Source organism: Kryptolebias marmoratus, linkage group LG1 (genome assembly GCF_001649575.2).
Source record: "Kryptolebias marmoratus isolate JLee-2015 linkage group LG1, ASM164957v2, whole genome shotgun sequence".
NCBI classification, from domain to species: Eukaryota; Metazoa; Chordata; class Actinopteri; order Cyprinodontiformes; family Rivulidae; genus Kryptolebias; species Kryptolebias marmoratus.
Window position 1 is genome coordinate 29,101,143 of NC_051430.1, and position 25,721 is coordinate 29,126,863.

The 25,721-nt window shown below is 41.7% G+C and overlaps 1 protein-coding gene across 1 annotated transcript; it reads left to right on the forward strand.

Moving 5' to 3' along the window:
• Positions 1 to 545: 545 nt before the first annotated feature.
• On the forward strand, positions 546 to 25,436 carry fam102aa (family with sequence similarity 102 member Aa). The gene is made up of 12 exons (XM_017427894.3): positions 546 to 679; positions 763 to 1,051; positions 13,495 to 13,615; positions 14,677 to 14,706; positions 17,541 to 17,657; positions 18,300 to 18,346; positions 19,632 to 19,786; positions 20,744 to 20,839; positions 21,209 to 21,404; positions 21,605 to 21,726; positions 22,089 to 22,158; positions 22,479 to 25,436. Exons 2-12 carry the CDS (start codon positions 909 to 911, stop codon positions 22,522 to 22,524), a joined length of 1,143 nt encoding a protein of 380 aa, XP_017283383.1. The 5' UTR covers positions 546 to 679; positions 763 to 908; the 3' UTR covers positions 22,525 to 25,436.
• The last annotated feature ends 285 nt before the right edge of the window (positions 25,437 to 25,721 follow it).

Here is a 25,721-nt window from a genome sequence, read left to right on the forward strand (position 1 = left end):
AAATTAAATAAATGTTATTTAATTAACTTAAATTTTAAAAGGTTAAGTGTTTTAATTTTTCTAAAGCACAATCACAGTTCAATGAATCCTTTTAGGTATTTGATATTCATACTCAAGATTATTGTCTTAATGAAGAATAATAAATACTTACCATGGTTTAGGGATATTTATAAGTGAAAATATAAATATTTAAAAACATTTTTATGTAAAATAAATTAAACCAGTCAATAAAATAAACACAACAGCATAAAATATTGATTCAGTAATTTTAAAACATGCTAAATACCTAATTTGATTTAGAAAAGAATGTCCCAAAGTCCTTTGAGAACCTTTTTTTTTTTACTTAAACCCTTTTTACTGATTATTTTATTGATAAATTAATAATTTATTAAACTGAATAGACAGTATTTAGCAGCAGCTTGAGAATAAAAATAAATATAGGTTTAAAATGTTCATGTAGTTTTCATTTTGAAGAAAAAAAGAGCCTACATGTTAGCGTTTTATTTCGTTTTTTTCTGAAAGACGCTCACCGGAAGTGACGCTCTGTTAGCTTGATTAGCTTGATTAGTTCCTCCTCTCTGCGCCGCGGAGTAAAAACTGAGGTTTAAGCGTCTTTTCTGTCACTTTGTTGTTGTTGAGCGTCTTGCTGGTGGGTTTACAGACGGCGAGATGTTTCAGGGTGAGTTTTTAGGTACATTTCCTCCGTTTGTTGTTGTTTTTGACCGGGACTCCTGGTTGAATTTGTTGTTTTTTTTTTTTCAGATTTCGGCGCTGAATCACGCCTGAAGAAGAAGCGGATTTCTCGTGAAAACTTGCCTTGAAACCACCGCCAGCGGCTCGGACCTTCGGTTCCGGCTTTAACAGCGGTTCTGTCGGTCCTGTGTTCAGCGGCTGTGGACGGTGAAACCATGGCCTTCTTTGTGAAAAAGAAGAAATTCAAGTTTCAGACCCACCTGACCCTGGAGGAGCTGACCGCCGTGCCTTTCGTCAACGGGGTTTTGTTCTGCAAGCTGCGGCTGCTGGATGGAGACTTTGTCGCCACTTCTTCCAGGTAAAACCACAATTAAACACTGTAAATACCAAAAACATGCACAAAAATACTTCTTTAAAGTGATTTGCATGGTTAAAGTACGACTTTTAAACCCATAAAGAGGCAGAAAAACACATTAAAGTGGATTTAACCAACTCTTACACGGTTTTAATTTTAATATCAGTTCTTGTGTGGTTCCTATATTTGCTTGTAGGTCAAAAACTTTAAAACATCATGTTCCTGTGGCCCTCATTAAACCTCTTAAACGACATTCATTAACATTTTTTCTCATAAAAACACAAACAAATCATAAAACTGGTGTATAAACTTTAATGGAACTCACAGAAACTGAACATCCACAAGGTTTCAAGATGGCCGCCAAAGATAATTGACTTCAGCAGAAACAAGTCAGTCAGTTTTTACAGGTATTGGGGTAAAGTTTGGTGTGGTAGTAGCTGAGAGTCATACCTGGAGCTCTAACGGATACAGAAGCGTTGGCATAGACACCCAGTTTGTCTGTTAGCAAAATATCTCATTACCTGGATTTATTTTAACGAAACGCTCAGAAATGAATGACTGTTTGTAACTTTTGGAGTTAAGATGGACGCCACAGCTAATCGACCTCAGCCAACAACAAAAAAAACTGTTTAACTCCGACAGTTTTGCAGACTTTGAGCTAAATTGTGGCGTGGTAGTAGCTGAGAGTCGTCCTTAAAGCGTAACTTAAGGCGCTGACTGTTTTCCAGTCGGCACGCAGGAGTTTGGAGCTTCTTTTGTGACTCAATGCTGTATTGTTTTGGCTCCTCGTTTTTTTTTTCCCAGCAGCTCAGGTCGTGGCGCAGAGCGCCGGCTTTTCTCTGAGTCACATTTAAACGCAGGGCGTTGCCGTGCGAAGAGACCTCTCCGTGTCTCCCTGCGCCTCGCCTGCCAGCTTTAAAATCCGCGGTGAGACGAGATGAGACAAGATGAGAGGATGAACTGGGCGAATCTGACGCTCAGCCGCCTCCTCGTCGACGTCGCGCAGCTTCAGCTCCTAACGCTCTCGCCTCCGATTCCTCGAGATGCTTATCGTGTTGCTTTGAAAGTTGTCACTTCCTGTTTTCTCCTTAATTGATCAACGAGCTCAGTGGGCATGTGAGGACTCATAACAATTTAACTTTCATGAGGAGTTTCTGGGGCTTTTGTTACGAGACGCTCTGGTGTGTTTGGACTCTTAACGATCAGATTTTATTCAAGCTTTGTGTGATTTATTTGTCTTCCAGAAATCGTCCCAAAACGGCGCCAAACTCTTTCTTTACAAGCACAGAGATAAACCCCTCTGTGTGAAACAACACGAGGCGTCGTGGCGTGTGTTTTATTCGTAGAGGAACAATTTTTTTTTTCAAACTCTGGTTTCTGATTAAATAAAAGCATCCTGACATTCGGGGCCGTGTCAGGTTTTGAGGAGGCGCAGAAGTTTGCGCTTGGTGTCAGATGCCAGTTTGTCCCATTTTTCTGTTCAGGTTTTCCACACCTCGGGTTTAGACAGGCCAGTTGATGCTGTAAAAAGCAGCTCGTCCTCCCTTTGTTTGGCATCATCTCCCCGCAGAGGGAGCGTGTCGGCGGGGGAAACGTAAACACGCCCATCAGATCAGGATCACCTCAATCCGATCTGAGCAGATGGTTCTCTCAGTGACCTTTTGTTTCTCTCTCGCAGCTAACGATTATATTTTCGAATACTCTTTTGTTCGTAAAAACACGAAACGCAAGCAAAACATGATTAATATTCACCTCCATAAACATCAGACAGGCACAAAAAAAAGTTTGATTTTGGCTTAAAGCTCTAAACCTAAACACCCCACTGAAGAGGCCACACGTCTTCATTTTGTTGATGGCTTATTAACAAACCGACTCCCAGAGAAAGCTCCTGATTTATGAGTTTGGCGATAAAAGGGCGAGTCTGTTTTTCTTCTGCATTGTCAAGCATGGAATCAACAAAACGTTAAAATAACAGATGACTGGTTTTAAAATCACTGCTATGACTCAGCTGATCCAGACGGCTGCTGTGGGGATTGTAGCGCTTTAACGAGGACGTTGCTCCAGTCTGTTGTGGCGAAGCGTCCGAATGACGTTTGGATCGGATCCTGGATCCAAGCGGCTGAAGTCAGCTTCCTCCATAAGGCGGCCCGGCTCAGCCTCGGAGGTGAGGCGAGGAGCTTGGCGTAACCGCTGCTTCTCCTCGTCGACGGGAGTCAGCTGAGGTGGTTCAGCGGGTGCGTCCCACTGTAAGGAGGAGACCCCAGGACAGACCTAGAACGTCTCAGAAGAATCCTCTTTGACCTGGGAGCACCTTGGCATGTCTGGGTTTTGATTGAGCCAAAGAAAATGGATGGTGGTACAGACACGTCTGGCAGGAACGATCAGCTGAAACAACATTTAAGTCAGAACTTGCGACAGCTTTTGGTGCATGGGAGGTCAAGAATGGCAGCCGTGAACTTTGTAAAATATTCTTCTGAAGTGTTTTACTGCTTTGAGAATAAATTTGCCAGGTTATGTAATTTCTCCTCCCCTCCTCTTGCTCTCCAGAGGATCGCTGCTCTTATTAAAAACGTTTGTTTATCTAACTAAAACTTTAATCTGGTGGGAAATAAACCAAATGGTGCCTCCCTGTCAGCGATGCCCTGGGGGGCCTCTGTGAGGTCAGAGGTCACTCTCCTCTCTTAAAGTTACATAACGCCTCTGATCCCTCCTCCCATCTCAGTTATCATCATCTCTGGAAACAAGGCGCTCTCAGAGGAGAGGCGACGGCGCAGGGCGGCTCCCAGATTAGGGTTATGTCACAGATCTGACAAATGTGGCCTTTGTACGAGGCCTCGTCTCGTGTGTGTGTTAACAGCGAGTTTATCCACCCGATCGTGCTGCCTTGCAGAAAAGCTCTCCCCAGAGTCCCGGTTGGCTGCGAGTCTGGCTGAAAGTACAAACGGTCACATGCTGCGAATGTGACCGCCTCGTTCTCAGGAATAGTTTTGTTTGGCCGTCGGTGTCACCCACTTCTGATATCACCGCTGCAGAGAAAAACACTCCAGATAACTGATTTCCCCCTTCTTCTTTCCACATCAGCTCTGTGTCTGTAATGCCTGATCTCCTGGGAGAGCAGAAATTCATCGTAATATTCTCAGTCTTCTGAAGAAATACCACATTAAACCTCCGAGATGCAATCTGGTGAAGTTGAGACATCAACGTGTGTAATTGCACAAAAGTGAAAAGTCTTGCAAGAGAGCAAATATCTGGAGCCAATCCTTCTGCTTTTTCTGGCAAGATTTCAACACAAACATCATTTTTTATTTGTTACTCAGCTTATTTATTCTTTTTCTTTATCAAGAGCAGCTCTCTGAGACATGAGGGATGTTTTTAAATTGTCTTGTTTTGTTTGAAAATGGCTGATAAATAACTTTAACAAGTATCCGTGCAGAAACAGTGGAGTTAATCAAGAATGTCTGACTGTCAGGCCCACAGTTTTAAAGTAATGTCACTGCTGGGGAGGTGTTTAAAATCACAGATGTTACAAATAAGAACGAGAGAGACAAGATCTTTACAGAAAACGCTGAGTGAACGCCGAAACTGAGCTAAAGCTAACAAGCAAAACGGTAACTAAAATGACAAAAATTAGCAAAACGTTGTTTTAAACTAACAAGATGGTGAATAAAGTTAACTAAACAGATGCAAAGATTTGCAAAAATGTAGGCAAAAGTGGCAAACTGTAGCTAAAAGCAGCTGAGGGGCGGCTAAAAGGAGCCGAGGGGCGGCTAAGAGGAGTGGCTAAGAGGAGCAGAGTGGCAGCTAAGAGGAGGAGAGGAGCCAAGGGGCGGCTGAAAGGAGCAGAGGGGCGGCTAGGAGGAGAGGAGAGGAGGGGCGGCTAAAATCTAGCTTAAATCCAAAAGTGGCCTAAGACAAAAACAGAGCCGAACGTTTTGTTTTATTAACCAGTAAATCAGCACAAAAATGCAGAAGCAGTTAGACCGCACAAAAACAAACAGGAAAATCACTGCGTGAGTGCTGAATCATCATTCGTACAGTTAAATTTATATCTTTATTTGCAAATAAAAGGACAAATATGTTGCTTTTAGGTATTTATTCTGAACGGTCGAAGACCAGAATTAAATCGGCTGATCTGTTTTATAACATCCTGTCATCTGAGCAGATAAAGACTCATTTTACTCAGAAATTGTAAAACCTTGAACAGAAATCATGGACAAAGTGTCACACAGCCTTTCAGTGTTTCATTTAATGTTTTAGTGCCACCTTTCTGGCTGTTTAACATTAATTTTGACCTTTAAATTGATCTATGATTGGTTCCTGGATTTTATTTTGAAAAGCACCCTTTCTGTGCTGTGTTTAAACTGGAACCATCGGGGACACTTCTCGGTCCTGGGTCCCGTCCACCGCGTCCATCCAGACCACATTCGCTGTCTGAAAACGCGTCTTCGCAGCTTTGGAAACCAGATAATCGCAATTCGCTGCTCCGTGTCCCGCCCTTCTGTCCGCTTCGTCTCGCTTGTAGCTCCGCTTCGAGTTGAAGTTTTTGTTTGTTTTTTTAAGCTGATCTTCTAACTCGTGTTGCGTGAGGTTTTGTTTTAACGGTCCTGTAACACAATCGGCTCCTCCGGCTTTATCGTTTCTGATAGAGGAGAGCCAGCAGAGGAAATAAGAGCCGTAAGGAGGGGATTTAGGGGATTTGTTTTTGTTGTTCGGAGCTCAGAAAGGAGAGAAATGTTGGAATAGTTAGACGCTGACACACCTGAGAGGATGTGACTGAGCTTAAAGAGGCTCTGGAACATTTGAAGAGGTAAAAATCTGTAAATTTTCTCTGACGTCCGGCGTCATGAGGACCAGCTCCAATAAACGCTAAAATCAGTTAAGCTGAGTTTAGGAAAGCCAGGAAACGTCAGGTCCAAGGGTCAAAAGGAAGCTGCAGGTGTGAAATGTGAACCGTAAATGTGAAGTGGTTAAATTTTTATCTGCATGAATGGAACTTTGGACTTCCTCTCACCGCGTCAACTCCACGGCTGCACGATGTGCGAAATTATTGGTTAATATCACGACGACGATGTTATTAATTGAGATAAACTCCACATTTCTGTCACTCCTCAGTTTGTTTTCTGTCAAACTTTGATTTAAAGCTAGATCAGGAAGATGGTGTCTTAACAAACTCCTTTTCTTAATTGCGGCACAAATCAGTATTTCCAGTTTTTGTTTTTTTTTTAGCTCCTCTGACTCGTTTGGCAGCTCGTGTCACAAATATATTGATCTATTATTTACTACGATCATATTTCTGTTGACGTGAATTCACAGTAGAAACCTCGACAACAGGACTAAAACTAAAGCTCCCACACTTTTAGGTTTTATAAGACGAGTTCTTAATGGTTATTTCTTTATTTACATTCTCAGCCTTAATTTAGCCATAAGACATGAAAATAAAAGTGAAAAGTGTTTATTTTTTTTCTAAAAAAGACAAAGTTATTTGTTGAAATTGCTGCTGCCGTGTTTAACTTTTGACGGTTTGACTTTCGCATGTTGGTGCGTTTACGAATCACCTTCTTGTTTTTATTAAATCACATTATTTGGCTAAAAAGGCTTTTATTAACAGGAAGAAATCAGTCTAGCAGTTTTCCTGAGCTGCACGTTTCCCCTTTAGGTGCTCGGAAAAAAGCAAACAAACAAAAAGCCGTTTTAGGGGTTTTAAATGTTTTTGGTGTATTTTTTTTTTTTTGAACAGGATTTGTTCACGCTGGTGCAAGAACAGAAGTTTGTTAGTTTTAGTCGTTTTGAAAGCCGTTACCTCAACGCTTTAATGAGAAAATGTTTGTTTTTTAGCTTACATGAACACCAGCAGGTACGTCGGGTTATAAAGCAGCTGGATCGACAGTTTTTCAGGACGAGCTTCTTCTGGTCCCTGAACGCACCGTGAGCTCCGCTGTCGTCTTTGTTGAAGTGTTAATTTAAATCCCCGTGTTTACATTGATTTTTATACTCAGTGTCAGTATTGAGAGTTGTTTGGTTTTAGCTCAGTTTGATGTTATATTACAGCTTCAGAAAAGAGTTTTGAGCACAAAAATGACTCTTGGTGTTTGGGTTGAGTTCATGTTTCTGTAATCAGGACACTGTCCCTCCCCGTCTTTAGTGCTCCAGAAGAAGTCTTCAGATGTTTGGACATTTGTCCTGCGAGACAAACGGGAAAAGAAAAAAGGCAGGAGAATCTGAGAAAAGAGCGAAGAGTTTGAGGCAGAAAGCGAGCAGCTGCTTCCTGTTTTCACGCGACTTTTCCAGCCGTTGGCGTTTTGATGGGATGTGAGGGAAGGTGAGCGGGTCGTGGGAGGCGGAGTGGTTTGGACTTTGGTCGGCTGATATCTGAGCAGGTAATCAGGACGAGCTTCCTCCGTTCGCAGGCTTTCCTGTGGAATCGATTTGGAGCTCCTCTCCTCTGTTTTTGTAATCCTGTGTTGATCCTGTCATCTGTTAGCTGGATCTATTCAACTAGACGTCTAGATTTTTATTTTATTTATTACAACCGCTTGATTTGGATCCAGATAAAATAATAAATAGTTTTTCTCTTCAGCCATCACAGATATGAAAGTTGACAGATCGGTGGAGCGATCCGCGTGGCGCCATATTTGATAAAGTCTCGTGAATAAAAGGTGATTAAAGCTTTAAACTCTGCAGCGCCGCCCGATCGACACGAGAACGAGTCATGATTTCCTCACCAACGCGTCCATGTGGTTCAAATTTCCTTTTCCGCATGAGTTTCTCTGGATGTTTGGAAGCGACTCGGAGTCTTGAGTCTGCACAAGAAGCGAGCCAGAAGTGGAAACGAACACAAGGACGGGTCAAATCTAACTTCTGGGTCTTAAAATAAAAGTGCAAACTGAATTTGTAGGTTCCTCTGCGTGACTGGTTAAGGTTGGATCAATATTATTGGTGATTCAGATGCAGAGCTGAGAGCCTAACGAGTGATTTTTATTTAAAAAAAAAAAAGCTTTGTGTTGTAATTTTCTAACTTGTGAGTTTGTTGATAATGTTGTGTTCATGTTTGTTTGCAGTCTTAGCAAAATGTATCTAATTAACCGTTGGACAGATTTTAATGAAGCTCTCATTAAAAAAAAAAGTTATCACTGGATGGTCGTCTACAGCCGCTGAACCTTTGGAGTCAACGGTTCAAGATGACTGCCACAGCTAACCAACCTTAGCAAACAAATGATTCTCTCTTAGTCAGTCTTGCATATTGAGCTCCGCATACTGAGCGACATCTTCGGCATTAGCCGTTTGTTAGTAAAATATTTCAGGAAACGCTGAACAGATTTTAATAAAAGTAACTCTGCTGCATTCAAGTTTTTCTTGCAGCTTTAAAAAAAAAAAATCTTTCCTGACCTATATTTTGGGGAAACTAAGTCACAAAGTTGAACAGCAGCTGAACTCCCGGTTGGATTAGGCTGAGGAAGATAAACGAACGCCAGCTCGAAGGTTATCCGTGACGTGATGACTCAGCACGCCGGCGGCGAGGCACCATGGGATCTTATCTGTTCGTCCGGGCTGCTCCGAAAGGCCTCGGCTGTCGGAGGAGAGGAACACAAACAGCGGCCCGGCCGGGTCGGGTCGCGGTCGGCGGGGGGCTCTGATAAGGGACCAGAGAGCTGAGGAAGCAACCGGATTCAGCCTGTTGGGTCGGTGACGTCAGGACAGGAGACGAGTGTTCCTGAGTGTCCCTGAACATCACACGGCCGATCGGACACCACTAATACAACCTGACATACCGTCTGAGAGTCCCTGAACACAACATCCATGTTTCTGTCCTTTTGTTGCAAAGAAGTTCAGGATATTTCTCAGTTCAGTTGCTATAATGATAATAATCAAACTTCTGACCAGAAAACCATCGTTTCACCGCGACCATTCAGCTTGTTGAGCAGATTTTCCAGTACTTTCATCAAACAAACTGCAAATTTTAAAACATTTCAGCCGTTAGCTGATGTTAAATAATCGTGACGGCTCAACCGAATGACAGCAGGAAGTTGACAAGACAAATATTTGACGTGTTTACAAGGCCTGGCATTATGTAACGCCGGCTGAGTGTCAAACTAAAATCACGTTACGATGAGAGGAGACGGAGTTGAAGCCGTTTCAGTCGAACCTTTAAAATGACGTCATCTGTCGGTGCTTGGAATACGCTTTCAGGACGACTCTCAGCTACTGCCACACCAGATTTAGCAGTAAAACTGACTGAGTAAAAGCTGTTTGTGTGTTTGCTAAGGTCTGGAATTGGGTACATCAGTTGTAGATGTACAGTAGCTTCTAAAAATCCTACAATCTTCATTCAAATTTGGATTTAGTTTACATAACATCGTTACCTTTTTCTGGCTTTGAAACATTTTTTTCCAGTCATGTCGAACAGGCTCGTGACCCGTGACGAGTTCTTCCATCTTTAAAACCTGCAGATTTATTTAATTTTCGAAGGCATGGAGATTCTTGTCGACGTTTAGCAGAAAAACTGTGAAGGATACGGCGACGGCGGTGAGAACGCACCTCTCCACCGAGCTGCCTTTAAGAGCTCATTCATCCCGAAGGGATGGGAAATGGACAATCGGAGGAAAAACAAACCAAGCCACTGATCTGTTTGCTTCAGAAAACAAAAGCGGGTCTCTTCAGCAAGTCGACAGATTCCCGCAGAACTGTTATGGCGACGCTGCAGAAGTGGGTCTTTGTTCCGCGGCGCTCGTCTGACACGTTGGCCAAACCACATTCCAGCGGAAAAAATTTCTCAGCCACCAGATAACCCCTTTTTTTATAAACAGGACCTTTTGTGTCTTCTTGGAAGTCTGAACATTTTTAACTAGGAACATTTAACGGCGGTCGCTGTGAGTCAAAGTTCGCTGACGGGTTCCAGAAATAACCCAATGACGTCCGCGACAAAAAACACGAAATCTGTCCAGAAGAGTCGGAAACAAACTGAGAAAACTTCCTCACCCTGATGGACTGTGTAGACCTGCTGAAAACTAAGGCGCCTGAGAGTCTTTATTTATCGACACAAATCAGTTTGTTCGTTAGTCTTAATTCTTAAAAACAAGCTCTGTTGCAGATCAAGCTTTCCACTTTAAGTAGAATCAATCCAAGTTTATTTCAGTTCATTTTAAGTTTCTCTGCTTTGTTCAAAGTTGATCTCAAATCTCTGAAATTCAACATTCATGGGGGTCGAATCGCTGCACGCTCGCTTGGTTTCGGTGTTGCTGATTTGAGAGAAGCTACAGATTGATTTCGGTAAACGATCAGCCAGCAGCAGAAAATGAATCCTTTTTAAATAAAGTTTAGAAACTTTGAATGGGTTCTGTCCAACAACCAGAAAACAAACTGATCGACTAAACGTTCGGATGTTTCTGGAGTCACTTAAACTCCACGGATCCGGAATAAAAACATGATAATTTACTGAAATGACTGATTAAAGAGTTCAGAACTCGGTGAATGATTTGGACACTTTGAACACAGATTTTTGTTAAGAACGTGCAAAAGTCTCGCTCCATTTTTCTCCGAACAGTTCCTTTCCAAGGAGTCGGAGATTCTGGTGATGTTTTAAGGTGGTCCTTGAAGGTTTTTGAAGGTTCTTGGAAGGTCTTTCAATGTATTTCTACTAAACTCTGACATTTAAAAAGGCTCCTAAACCAAATTTTGTCGACACACACACAAAAAAAAGCAATAAGTGACAAAGACGTGATTTATTCCTGTTTTGTTTTAGTCGACTCAACGAAAAATACCAAAGAAAACTGTTTGACGGACAGAAAATAATGATGATCGACTGAAGGATGACTCGTCTCGGGTCTTTTTTCCTGTTTCACACGACTTTCACAAACTGTTCATCCTCTGAGGAGTTTTTAATTCAGGCCGGACACAAACCAATCAAAACCACGTTAAAAGACTTTTTAAAAACAAGTCTGTCTTCGTTTAAAACTTCCTGCAGAGTCGTCCTTAAAACACAATCCTGAAGGTTAAAAAGGGATGAAGAGTCGTGGCTTGGATGCAAAACAAAGTCCTTTTAGTTTGGAGCAAAGCCTCGATGGGCTCCTGGTTTAACTTCAGAGTCGTTTAGGTGGAAAAAAATCAAACTGGAAAGCTAATGGGTTGGTTTAAATGCATTTCAGCATAATTCAGGTGTTTGGTTTATTCCAAGAAGGGGTTAAAGTTAACTCTTGGGGTATAAATAAGAGTTCAGGACGCAGTTTGGACGACACGCCAGCAGCAGCTGCTCTTTAGACGCCCTTCCCCCTCTTAGAGTTATTCATTATCCAGAACGCGCTGAGATTTCTACCGCTTCACTTCTCCCACCGCTCCAAGCTGGAAGCCGGGGCGTTTACCGGCCTGTTGTTTCGAGGAAGCAGGGCTTTAAATTGTAAAACTCGCTTCCTTGTGTGATTCGTAACGCCGCTGTTCGTCGAGGGGGCAGACGTCTTCCAAGTTATTGTGTTTGACAGCCAGGCAGCACATTACAGAGGAAGGAAACCTAATCACGGCTGGACGCTGGGGTTATTTTTACCAACAGATTCTTTTTGTTTTATGCAGCTAAAATTACCTTGCACGCTTTCAAAGACACCAAATGCCAAAGATGCCAGAGGCGCATTTCGAAAGGAAAAATACTTTGAATTAGTTCGTTACGGGCAATCAAAGGCACTAAATTCAACAAACAAATGTGACCCAGCCGGCAAAATGATTATTCTTTTAAATATTGAGTTATAATATTCAAATAATCCATCCTAGAAGCTCCAAAATGATTCAAAGTTTGTTTAAATTTGTCGATTTAACACAAGCTAGTTTTGTTTACGAGAGCCGGGTTGAAAACTATATTTCTTTTATAAATTTGGAGTGATCTGATCAGTAATTTAAAAATAAAAGGGGGAATCTCCAAGCTTGACAATGATACCAAACATTAAACGAATGGATTTCCTTGAGCTACGGTGGCCGACAGAGGGGAAAAAATGGTGAATTTAGAATGAAATTATAAAGTTTATAAGACGAAGGATTATTTCTGAAGACGTATCTGTTGGAAAACTCAGAGGTTGATTTTTATTGTAGTAATCTGAATTACAGCTCACAAACACGGCTAAAACTACTTTGTGTGAATCTTTATAAGAAAGGTAAATCCTCGGCTGTTTTTAGACCCTCAAAATTAATTAGAAGCTAAGGTTTGGTTGAGGGGGAGAAAGTGGTTTTATGTGCAAATAGATCAGAAACAAAAAGCTTCAAATCCTGGATGAAAGTGGCCGGAGGTGAGCGTGTTCTGTGAATCCTGCCGTTCCTGGACGCAGGCGAGGTTCTCAGAAGAACCCAGGGTTCTCGGTTCTTATCAGGACCCCCACGCTTCGGGTCCTCCGGCATGTTCCCAAAACCACATTCCTGAGTCCAGATGGCTTTGTTCAGGCTCCGTAGAAACCTCAGGCTGGAATCCACCGACGAAGAGGAGGAGGAGGAGACGCTCGCACACTCTCCAGTTTTCAGTTTTTTTAAGTCCCTCTGCTGTTCGTCTCCAATCCTGCCTCCCTTTTTTTTTTTTTAAAGATGGAGTTAAACATTTACTAGAAGTGCAGCAGAACATTTAAGCTGCTCAAGTTGATTATTCCCACCCCGACTTTGGCCTCAGATTCAGATTTGAGCCGTTAAGCCAGTAAAATCCCAAAAAAACAAGCTTCGGGGAATCTTGCTGTTCCACATATCGAATATTAAACCTTCCACCTGCGCCTGAACCCTGAAAGTAAACCTTTTTAAAGACAGAAAGCATCTCGCAGTGAAGGTGCTGTAATCTTTAAAAAGGTCAGAATCAGTCAAACGGCAGCATTTAACACACAAATGTTGTTAAAATGGTTTTAAAAGTGCTCACGTTCAGTTTTACTGAACGAATGAATCCTAACAAATGTCACATTTTATTCTATTTTGGGCTCAACGGTTTAGTTTTATGTTAACTTTATAGTTACCAGGACTAAAAGTGCTCATTTATGAGCAGTTTAATTAAAAAAATAAAGACTGTGTCAGACTCTGACACAAAGAAGTGCCAACACAAAGCTGGTCGTTTGTCCTGCAGACAGTCCTGTCGACGTGCGTCTTTAAAATAGTAAAATAAAATTAAAAAAGGCCGTCTTCCTCAAGCAAACGGAGCTTCTGGAAGCTGAAAGTGGAGCAAAGCCTGATGTTTCCTGTCCACAAATCACTGCGAGGATAAAAGAGCAGCAGCTAAGGAAGAGGTCGGATTTCTGCATCTCGACATCAGAAGAAAAAAACATTCAGCCGTGCAAAAGTCTGCAGGCAAACACTAAATTAATACACCAGTAAAAGTAAAGAGGGTCGATGTTAAAGCAACTGAAGGTTCTCCTCATGAGCGAGTTTTAGAGCTGAGGAAAGGAGGATTTACAGAAACTGAAGTGTGAATCAAACGTCCTCGTTTTGCTTTCTTACAGACAGGAGGTTCAGGAGAACTGCGTCCGCTGGAGGAAGAGGTTCACCTTCGTCTCCAAAATGAGCGCCAACCCCCACACCGGAGTACTGGACCCATCCGTCTGCAGGGTGTCGGTCCGGAAGGTATGACCCTGAAACGTGCTGCCCGGACGGAGGTTTGATGGCGCTGATACTCAACCCGGCTGGGCAGGTTGTGTAAAGCACTTTCAGGTCGAAAGCGTAGAGAGAATTTGTGATTTTTAAAACAAAAACCTGCAGTTCCTGGAAGGTTGGCGGTTAAATGACAGACATATAAACGAAATAAAACATGAAGAATAAAATTAGACAACCTGTTTGCAGGATATACCAGAAAAGATGAAAAAAAGGGAACAAACAGCCTCGACTCTGACGTTCCTCCTCGAGCGAACAGGAGGAAACCTGCTGGACGAAACAATCTTTGGTTCTTCGGGTTTTTCATTTTATTCTATTTTATTTAGCTCCAACCAATGAAAAACATTGTCCACAAGTAAAGCATCAGCACATTTAATCTTGTTTTGCCAGAATAAAGAACATTGAGTTAAAATTCATTGATGAAAACATAAATTTGATTTATTTTGTCCCGTTTGTGTCCAGACGGTCAAACAACAACTCGTATCCAATCAGGTCCAGTTTTTAATAAACTGTTCCTTAAATGTCTAATATTTACCAGACTGTTGGATTATTTCCTCTACATTTTAAATATAAGCCTAAACCTTTGTATAGCTGCTCTAATGATGATCTTTTTCCTGCTGCTATAACATATAAATCTGGATTTCTGTTTGCAGACCTGCAAAAAAATAAAAGCAGTTACAATTTGATCAATTTTAAGACTATAAACCTTAAAAATCACATTATATATTGGCTCATAATGGCTACTTTCCACTTCTTGAATTAATTTTATGTATTTGTTTTGGTCGAAGTGGGAAAAAACATTGAATTATCTTATTTAAAAACCTGGAATTAAGGAATATTTTAACCTGTCCAGGTTGTACACCCCCTGAGCTTCGGCGCAGGTTTGAGGTTGAATATCTCATGTTCACGTTGCTGCTGCCTGATCCACGCCTGTAATTTCATCTGTTTTGATTGGAGGCCTGTAATCAGAGGAGACTAGTTTAAGAAAGTTAAAAAAAAACATAATAATTTCTGTCTTCCTGTTTTTCCCACAGGAACTCAAAGGAGGAAAAGCATATACGAAGGTAGGCTCTGGTGTCCTCCTCTTCACCTCTCACATCTATAAACGCGCCTGTGTCGGTTTCTGTCCGCCTAAACGCCGTTTAACGTAAATATTAGCATTCCTCCTGGCGCGTGGAGAGGCAAGCCTGAAGCTGGAGGCGAAGGTGAATTTAAAAACCTGCCTGGAAGCAGAGAAAACATCCTGACCGCAGTAAAGATGAGTCACGTCTTACGAATGCAGCTACAAGGTCGGACCCCTCGTGAACATAAACCTGAGCTGATCCGTGGACGGGAAACCGCTTCCTCTGTTTCTACCCGCTCTCCGTTCAGATTTCCTTTGAGTTAAATTTACTCCGCTTCCCTCCTTAGAAGCTGGCTTCCTTTTAAATGCACACCTAAGAAAACAGGAGCTTCCCTGAAGAAAAGAGGAAACCTGAGGGATCGGAGAACGAGAACCTGCCGCAGAGTGGGGTTTTAAAAATAACACCACAGCAGCAACTTCGATAAAGACCCATTTCCACCTGATAAAGGAGCTTTGAGGTTCGGGCTCTTATCTGGGGCACCTCGGGAATTTAAACTCCCCCCGACCCGCCCCGACCTTCGCTTCAGAGGTCAAAAACGCAGCGAGCATCACATTCTTGGATCATTACGACTGTGACAGAAGAGAGTTTACAGAACGTGAAAAACATTTAGATAAAAAGAGCAAAGTGTCAACAACTCATGAGTGATTCACGGCAGATACGAGCTCGCAGGAAGTCTGGAGACGTGAATCTGGCCTCCTGAAGATCCGTCGTAACATTTAAACAGGATCAGGACAGCCGGCCTTCAGGTTCACCCAAATCTGTGTGAATACTTAGACTAAAGTCTGATCGAAGGCGAGTCTCTGAGCAGAGAAGCTTTCTTGTAAACAAGTTAAAAGAAGCAAATATGATCCCTCCAGCCTCACAGCTGCTCGACGCTAAATTACCGGGTTGCATTTTTAGACGCCGCCTCGGTTCTGTTTGGTTCTCGTCAGCTGAAGGGACAGTTCAGATCTCCTTTATTAAAGCAGGATTCAGTGGAAAGGTTATGAATGATTCATGTCTTACCTGTTGTAGATGGTGCTTTGTAACCGAACAGCAGAGCAGAGACCGAAGTGGAAAAAATAAAATCACTATCGTTCACATGAGCGCAGTTTAGTCTAAGCTTTTACATTTCTGTCAGTTTGGTGTTACCCTGTTCTCCCTGCAGACATATTTAGACATCTTGAAACCTAAATGACCTGTTTTACATAAATAAACACTTTTTTTATAGTTTCATGCCTTCACAGTGACATATCAGTCAGCAGTTAGCATGGATGCTAACTTAACATTGAAAACTCCATAGAAAAGCTAACGCGATTAGCATTGTGTTTATCGCTGGAAACTGAACACTTCAGGGTCGTTATTAAAAACAGTTATGTTACGGTAACTTCAGCTTTAATTTACAGACACGTGTTTTCTTCAGGGTTCAGCAAAGAAAAGATGAAAAAGGTGTGAAAACACACGGCTTCACTGCGACATGTTAAAGCTTGTAACTAAAAACTGAAGGGTTTGTAAAAGTTTATTAAATGAAACGTTGAGGTTAGAGTTGTTTTCTTCGGTGTCAAACAACCTGTGTTTTCTTCAGTCCGGTCCAACTTTAAGTCTATTTGTTCAAACCGAGGTCATTCTGACAGATTAGATATCAGATCAAAACGTTTCTAAAGATCTCAACTTTTGTTTTAAAACACTGGATCTCAAATAAACCCAATCTCTGACAAAAGACACGTTGCTGTGCCTCAGTTTGACACAAAAAAGCCTTAGAAGACGTAAAACTTGTCGCCAAGATGTAAGAATAACATTTAAGTTTCAGGAGTTTTGAACGAGGCTGGTTTGGTGTTTGATGAGTCCAGAATTAGCTGGTTTTTCAGGACAGTTTGTGAGAATTTTTGTCTTTTTGGAAGGAAAATCAGATGGAGAATTAATTTAGAGAAGACGAGGAACTACCTCCCGAGGCAGAAGGCAGAAATAAATAATAGATTTGAATCAGATTGTCCTGTTTTTGGTTTGTAGAAATAATCGCAGTGTCACGCCTCTAACTTGGACCAATCAGAAGCCTCGGCAGATAAATGAGAGATCCTGTCCAATCAGGGGTGCTTTAACAAAGATGGCTGCCCCCGCGGATCAATAACAAACTGCGTGAGGAAGAAAATCACAGTTTATCGTGAATAAAATGACATTTTGAATCGTTGTGCAGGTTGGAGAAAACACGGGGGCTCTTCTAATCAGACGTTTATGGAATATTTTTCGTCAAAAAGCCTAAAAGTAGCCATCTGAAAGAAGGTTTTAAACGGAAATTTATGAGAATAAGAATTCAACCAGAAAGGGAAAATCAACAAAGCAGTGTTTGCTGAAGTTTATACATTTTAAGGACCGATGAGAACTTATGTTTGATATGTCATAAATAGATTATAGAAATTAGTTCCTGTTCAAACTACAACACTTAGGGAGTTAAAAGTTTCGAAGAACTGTCATCTGAGATAGTTAAAAGCTTTAAAATATCCATGTAGCATCTCAGGAGGTTAAATAAATGTTTGTTTGGATCAGCAGGTTCTGCCTTCTGATCAGAGGAGTTTTATCTCCAGTTCTCCGCCTTGATGAAAACGTAAATGTGACCAAAGCCCGTCTTAGAGGAAAGTCTCCGCTCCAGAAATATCCCGGTTTGATATTTTTAAAGAGCTGCTTGTGGGTTTTTTGAACCCTGTCATGTCGGAGAACGCTGGGCGTCACGGGATCCTCTCGTTCCCAGCACCAGCCTAAAATAAAGGCCAGAATTAACTTTTTTTTCCCACCCTCAGCTGGGCTTCACGGACCTCAACATGGCGGAGTTCGCTGGTTCTGGCTCCACCGTGCGCTGCTGCCTGCTGGAGGGATACGACACCAAGAACACGCGGCAGGACAACTCCATCCTGAAGGCGAGAGATGAAACGGGAAGGGAGCAGAATGAGCTGTGAATTAAAGCTCCATCCGTGACCCCTTTAGCTGTGGGACTTGAACCTGCGACACCTGACTGATGGTTTCCGGTCTGAAGTCCGGAGCGGCCAGCAGAACGTTCTCCTGTTGTTCTTGAGGCAGAACTTTATTTACAATTTAAAACAAAAACAAATTAAACTGTTAGCCATAAGCTAAAAGGAACAAACTGTTAGCTAGAAGCTAAAAGGTGTAAACTGTTAGCTAGAAGCTAAAAGGAACAAACTGTTAGCTAGAAGCTAAAAGGAGTGAACTGTTACCTTGAAGCCTGAATAAGAAGCCAGAAACAGCCAGTTTGCTGAAGCAGGTTATAAAGAGAATAATATTTTTGAAGGAATTAAAAAGATCTCAGTTTATTTCTGTGGAGAAATATTTATTAAAAAAACAAAAGTTAAATATTAAAAGTGTAAAAGTCACAGCAGCCCTGAAGTAAAACGAAGTCTGCAGAAGTACGGACGAGCAGCAGGGAGCGCTCTTATTGGGCTGTAAAACAAACATTTGATTATCGGAGCTTCACTCCTGTTGGAGACGTTTTCAGGCGGAGGAGACGCTTCACTGACGACGGTTTTCCTCTTCGTCTCTTTCAGGTGATCATCGGGATGTCTCTTCTTTCTGGAGATCCGTGTTTCAAAACGTAAGCAGCTCAGATTTCTGAATGTGTTCGACCTTTGAATGTCTGAAAGCTTTTATTTGTTTTCTGAATCATCTTTAAAAGTTAATGTGAAGGCCCAAAACTCCTCATTGATTGTGTTGTTATAAATGTGATCAGAGGTTTTTATTTTCTTCATTTTTCATTGTTCTAACTCTAAGTTGCTGTTTTCAATTTCATCTCAACCCTTAAAGTTCTGTTCTTTGGCTTCAACTTGTAAACTCTTGGATTTATTGTTATTTTTTACATATTTTATTTTTTTCACCACATCTCCACTCTTTGATTGTGAAACCTTTTGCTTCTTTTAGTTTTTAGCTAGAATTTTGCTACTTTTTGCTAACCCTTTGCTTATTTTAGCTTTCAGTTAGCCTTTCATTATTTTAGCTTCAAGATAGCCTTTTGCTACCTTAGTTTTTTAACAAGCTTTTTGCCTCTTCTAGCTTTTAGCTAACCTTCTGCTACTTTTTGCTTCTATGTAGCCTTTAACTACTTTTACTTTTTTGCTATTTTTTGTTGGAGTTTCTAGCTAACCCTTTGCTTTTTTTAGCTGTCAGTTAGCCTTTTGCTGATTTAGTTTTTAGCTGACCTTTTGCTTCTTTCGGCTGACCTTTTGCTGGTTTTAGCTTCTAAGTAGCTTCTTACTATCTTTAGCTGTCAGCTAGCCTTTTACTGATTTAGTTTTTAGCTAACCTTCTGCTTTTAGCCTTTTGGCATCATTTAGTTTTAGTTTGTTTTTTTCACCACAGCTCTGCTCTTTTATTGTGAAACCTGTGGCTTCTTTTAGATTTTAGCTAGCATTTTGCTACTTTCAGCTAATCCTTTGCTTATTTTAGGTTTCGGTTAGCCTTTCACTATCTTTAGTTTCTAGATACCCTTTTGCTGATTTAGTTTTTAAGCTAACCTTTAGCTGTTTTTAGCCTTTGGCATCATTTAGTTTTAGGTTTGTCTTCAGCACAGCTCCGCTCTTTGTTTATCCAGTTATTTTATTTTTTAATTTAACGTTTCTGATTCGTTTCGCCCGACATTGGAAGCTGTTTCTGCTCAGCAGCTCGTGACAGAACTTCAAGGCGAAGCTTTTGGTGGATTCATATTAAACATCTTTTCTTCATCACGTCGGCTTGTTGCAGCGGTGATTCATTTATTCCCTTCGGCCGGCGAGGAGGACTTCCTGTCAGCGAGCCAAGTCCAACAGATCTGCTCCTTTAATCCGTTCCAGCCCGATAAACTCTGTTTCGCTTCATGTCTCCTCCTCCTCCTCCTCCTCCTGCAGCCCTCCGAGTACAGCGAAGTCCATTTCCATCTCAGGACAGGAACACACCCTGCAGCTGGACTGTAAGGGCGAGGGAACCGCCGAGGGAACCGGACCAGCTGGAGGGGTTTCTCTGGGCCGGGTTGCGAAGCCTCGGCCTTCCATCATCAGCTCGGGTACGAGTCCCGCCTCGGGAAGCTTTCGGTTCGAGTTAAAACCATCGGAGTTTCATGTTTGAGCAGGTTCTGTTTCTTTAGAAAGCCCAAGTTCTTCTCGTCTCTGCAGGGGGGGAAAGATGCTCCTAATGAAGAATTTAACGAGGGATAAATGAAAAAGTGACTCTCATTCATCAGTCGTATCTCACATTATTATTTTAAAATATAATTAATATTTTTAGCTCAATTTCATAATATATATCTGATTAACTTCTGAGCTTTTTATTGTTTCGAGAGGACAGATAAAGTCTGCAGGACAGAAGGAGAATCTAAAAATAAAAATCTTTGAAGGAATGCGTTCTGTCGCCATTTTGCATGATTTTATGCGACGTGGATTACTCTCAGCTACTACCACAGCTAGTTTTAGCTCCACATCCTGTAAATCTGACTGGTTCATGGCCTTTTTATGTGTAAGCTACAGTTAATTAGCTCTGTCGGTGAAGTTATGTTAAAGTTTCATGAGATATTTTGCTAACAGACAGACGAGGTTGACGCCTATCAGCTGCTAAAACGTAAAATTTTAGATCAGTGTCGGTAAAAATAACTGTTAGACTTTTTTGTGTTTGCTTAAAAACTAAACATCGTCCCGTAAAGCAATTTAAGTTTTAGTATTTAAAAAGAAAACTGTTCTAAAAATGGGATAAATTAAAAAATTAAACATTGAATTGTTGGTTTGTTGGTGTTAAAACTCCAGAGTTTGTCCCACATTAATGTCCGGCACTGTTTGAGGTTTTATTACAAACTAAATGAGCTGAAAAGCAGATTATTTGAGGAGCTGGTTGGAGTGGAAACGGGTCAGAACTTTGTGTGGATGATGAGATATCTGCCCGAAGAAGCAGCTGCTCTGTGAACATAAACACGGAGCGCCTGAAATGTTTGGTTTATAGAAACGATGTTTGCTCCGTCTGGTGCCTGCAGGTGTGCTGGAGGAACCGGAGGCCAGTTCTGCGGAGGCCTTCCAGTCGGGTCACTCCAGGAACTCCAGCTATGCCAGCCAGCAGAGCAAGATCTCAGGTGCAGGATCCACCCAGAAACACCTGAATTCTGCTGCTGATGTCATAAACCTCATAGCTGGAGATGATTTTCTTTAATATTGATGCCGATTCATCATTCAAGCTGCTGTTTTCTTGTTTTTTTTTCATACGTTTCAGATTTTTTGCTTCTTTTAGCTTACTTTCTGCTGATTTTAGCTTCTAGGTAGCCTTTAACTACTTTTATCTAACAGCTAGCCTTTTGCAACATTTAGCTTTGAGCTAGTTTCTGCTTGTCTTAGCTTGAATAACTCAATTCATCTTCAGCGCTCAGCGTTTTGTTTTTGTCTTCTGATGGCGTCTCCTGTCTCCTCTGCTGTCCCCCCGCCGTCCCCCTGCTGTCCCCCCGCAGGCTACAGCACCGAGCACTCCTGCTCCTCCAGCCTGTCGGACCTCACCCACCGCAGGAACACCTCCACAGGAAGCAGCGCCTCCGGGGGGCTGTGCTTCACCGCCGACGCCTCCCCAGAGGGCGACAAGGACGCCGGACGTCCAGAAAGACCCCCTCGGCCGCCGCGGCCCGTGTTGCCACCCAACAGGCCTCTCAGGTAGCTGCTCGAATCCAGATCCCGGCGTCCGCGAACGAAAACAGAACATTTAAAATAAAGTTTGAGCCTCGGATTGTTTTTATTTAGCAGCAGCATGAAGGATAACAGTGTTAGAAACGTCCCTGGAAGTGTTTCCAGCTTCTCTACACGGTGCTGCTTTAAACTCTGGAAACAAAACGAGGGACTTTTCTGTGTTTCAGGAGGAAGCAGGACTCCGTGGAGAGTCATCCTTCCTGGGTAAACGACACTCGCATGGACGCCGACGACATCGTGGAGAAAATCGTCCAGAGTCAAAACTTTGCGGACATCAACAACACTGAAGGTGCTTCCTGGAGCGAACGTCAGTTTGGTCTCAGATCTCAGCAGCTGGGGTGACATCAGAGTTTTAATCTGAAGCAATAAAGCTGGAAAAAAAAAGATCAAATCGTTACGAACATGTTGCAACATTTCTTAAAACCGCGTCTTTCTGTTAGATAAAAGCCAGTTTAGTTTCTTTAAAGAGCAGCTGCTGTCAGGAAGAGATTAAATGAATTTAATTAGACAAAGCTGAGGACAGTGGGAGTGTTTTAACCGTAAATCTGAACCAAAGTTGAACTGTAGAGCAGGAAAAATGAGATTTTAAAGCAGTTAGTTTCCTTCGGTTTCGTGTTAACGCCTCCCGTTTTCCCCGTTTGTGAATTTCAGACAGCAACCTGCGGCTGTTCGTCAGCAGAGATGGAACCACTGCGCTCAGTGGCATCAGGCTGGGAAACAGGTGAGACCCTCAGCACGGCGTGGCGTCACTTCCTCCTCTTTGGATCGGCGCCGCTCTCGCTTCCTCTCCTCCTCTGCAGATTTTCAGTCCAGGAGCGCCGGATCTTTAAACTCTGCCGTTTCCTGCTCGAATTCTCAGCAGATAAAGTTAATTTCTTAAACATCCTCTGCAGCATTATTTACTCAGTCTGCACACACATAATATTCTATAAAAGCTTCCTTTTTTGCCTTATTTTCAACAACTTGCACCCAAGATTCACCAGTTATTTCTTAATGATGTGAGACTCAAACTCTTGTTCCCGATTGTTTGGATTCTTTCAGGGTGTCTGCCGGCGGCTACGAGCCGGTCGTCATCGAGAGCCACTGAGCAACGCGGCGACACGTGGACTCGTCTTCCGTCCCCGCCGGTTTTACTGGAGCTTCAGCCGGTCTGACGCCATGACAGGAAAAGCCTCGTCCGTTTGCACTTTATGTGGAGTTCGCCGCGCTGCTCGCCTTCGGGATGCACAGAATCCTTTCCCACATCCATGAATGTGTTGCAGGAGGTGAAAGATTTTAGGTTTCAGGAAACATTTTTTGTTGTTGCTTTGGGTGCCGAAATCATCCATTTGTCCCCAGGATCCGTTAGGCTCACACGGGGCAGGGAGGACACGTTTAGTTACAGATTTACTACCTGTAACATAAAATCTGACACCTTCCGATGCCTCGGTTTCATCGGAAAAAACGTTTTACAGTTTCTGACGAGCAGACAGCAGGTAAACTCCTAAACTCCTCTGGTTGTTTGCATTCGCTGAGAGAAAAAACCTCTTTATTAAAAAAAAAAACCCCATGAACTTTCTGTAACATTTTGCCACCATCAGAGTAACGGTTTCCTGCTGTCTGATCTTACTGGTCCCTGCAGACTGAAATCCTGCTGAAATAATGTGATCTCCTGTAATATAAACACACACATCTTATAGAATTTAAAACCTTTTCTCATTTTTAAAATCCAGACTGCATCACGGCGCGTTCTTGTCGGGGTCGGTGTTAAAATCTCCCTCAAGCTTTTTCAGCCTGAATGTGAATTTAGCTTTTTTTTTGGTTTGTTTTTGCAGCACTTTCAGCACATTACGTCCTGAAATCCTCACTGCCGGTCTTTGCATCGTTCACACCAACACGTCATCCTAATTATCTATTTAAACAACGAGAAATGACTTTAAAATAAGACCTGAATCAGAAGGAAACTGGTTAATACGACGCATTAGGGCCAAGGAATAAAAGGAGCAAATTCTCTGAAATTCCCAAATTAATCTCTTCTTCTTTACATTTAAAAACGTGGATAGTTAAAGTTGAAAAGTCTTAAATTGGCAAGAAAAGAAGTCTGATTTTCCTCGTATCTTTGGTGTTTGGAGAGTCTTCACCTGGCCGAGATTGTTTCTTTTTTATTTATTTTAAGTTTTGTTTTTCACACATTTAAGAGTTTTTCCCTGAAAATGTAAAATTATTAATTAAAGCCCCATTCATGACTCTAATCTTATAAAGTTTTGCCTTTTTTAGAGAATAACAGTCAGTAAATTCAAGACTTCTTTTGTCACACATTCATAACTTTACAAAATAGTCTTATTCTTGTAAACGTGTATACTTTATCATGAAGATTTTGACCTTTTTTCTTGCAAATTTGAGCAAATTCCCTGATCAGCTCCTTCTTATCCAACGATCCTAACCTGCCGTGATAATTTCAGGCTAAAAGGTCAAAAAATAAAAAGGAGCAAAGGAGTCAAATTAAACTTCCCGTTGTGACGTTGAGGGGATGGATGGATGATGATGGGGTTAATTCGTATTTCAGTTCACAAACAGACCCGTTTAACATAAGCTTCATCTGTTTTAGTTTGCCGTTTCTTTTTGTTTCAGACTCTTTCAGGAAGAGAAAACGTGTTTTCTGGACCCCCCCCCGTTTTTCTTCAGAATCGTGACTAATGATCCTGCTGGTTTGGATTTAAATAATCACGAACGGACCGAGCTCCACCGTTAAAACCGTTTTCTTTTTGTTTTCATCTAAAACGGGATAAACTAAACTTCCTGTGAGGTTTACATGTGTGTCGCACAATAAAAACATTTTGAAGCGTGCCACGTCGACGTTTAAATGTCAGCAGAAACTTTGTTTTGTTCCCTGTGGATCGGGGAGATTTACCAGAACTACTCTGTGCCTGAAAAGTTCCTCTCGAATGATCCTGAAGCGCCGTGAACTCTGCGGGGAGAGTGCTTGTGATGGTGAGGAGAGAAACGTTTACTTTTTTGGTTCATTTTGTCCCGGCTAACCCGAGAAGCTTAACAGAATCCTGAGCTGCAGCTGATTAATCAGTTCTCTCTCTGCTCCACCATCAGCCAGCAGTACACGCAATCAGCTGAGAAACAATTCTTCGGTTTTTTTTTTTTTGGTTTTTTATTGTGTCCAGCTGCAGGAAGATGGGGGATTTCTGCAGCTGTGAGTGTTTGTTGCCCCCTGGTGGAGCAACTTTGTGCACGATTCTTGTGTTTCCAGTGATCCTCCAGTTATAAACACTAATGACACAGGAAAAATTAGGAATTTTTGTTGCTGGCTGCAACAAAAAGAGGGAAAACGTGAGTTCTGGGAACCAGCTGGCTGGTTTGTTTTTTGTTTTTATCGCACCTGAAGAGGGCAAAAAACATCAAATTTAACTTTTCCTGGTCTTATGAACACTACATTTAACCCGCCTGTATTTTCCTGTTGCTCTTCCTCATCCGTTTTTTTTATAAAACAACGTTTTGAAGATGCCAGCGTTGAGAAGCTGGATTCGTCAGCACCTTGAACGCCAGCGCTCGTTTTTATTTCCGTGCAGCAGAAAAATCCAGATTTTAAATCATCGAGTGCAGTTTTTCCCCTCGTTGCAGCTTGTTTTACAGCTTATATCACCTATATTCACACGTTTTTTTGTTGCAGCTGTATTGAATTAATCACTTCTTGTCACGTGAGGGGATGAACCACTGAAAGTTTAGTCCGAATTTGGGTTTGTCTTCTTTTAAAGCATATATTTAAACCTTTTAGTTTCTTTTTATTTTGGTCAGGAGGTTGTTATAAGCTATGCACACGACTTGCCTCTCTGAGCTCGTTTTGTTCCTGTTTTAGTGATTCTAACAAAAGGATTTTATTAAAACTGAAGCTAAATTTATAGAAGTTTGAAATGAGCTTCAAATCTCCACATAGTTTAATTTTCTTTTTTCTTTTTTTGGGTGTATTTGTGCAGAAATTGCTTTTAAACAATAAAAAGGCTAATCTAACCTGCTGTGTTTTTATTGAAATAAAACGTTATATTTCTGGTAAATCCATCACATAAGACAGATTTCATTCTGGGATTTCACACGATAAATATTTTAATTGTGAACAAAATGACTTCCATTATTTTTTTGTGGGAAAATGTTTATCATCTATATTTTACAATTCCTTAGAAATAGTTTTAATAAAACCTGTTGCCCCTTCAGTAAACTGAATCATACCATTGGACAGAAGGTGGTGCTGTTGAATTATCAAAATTAAAAGTACGCTGTATTGCCAAAAGTATTCAC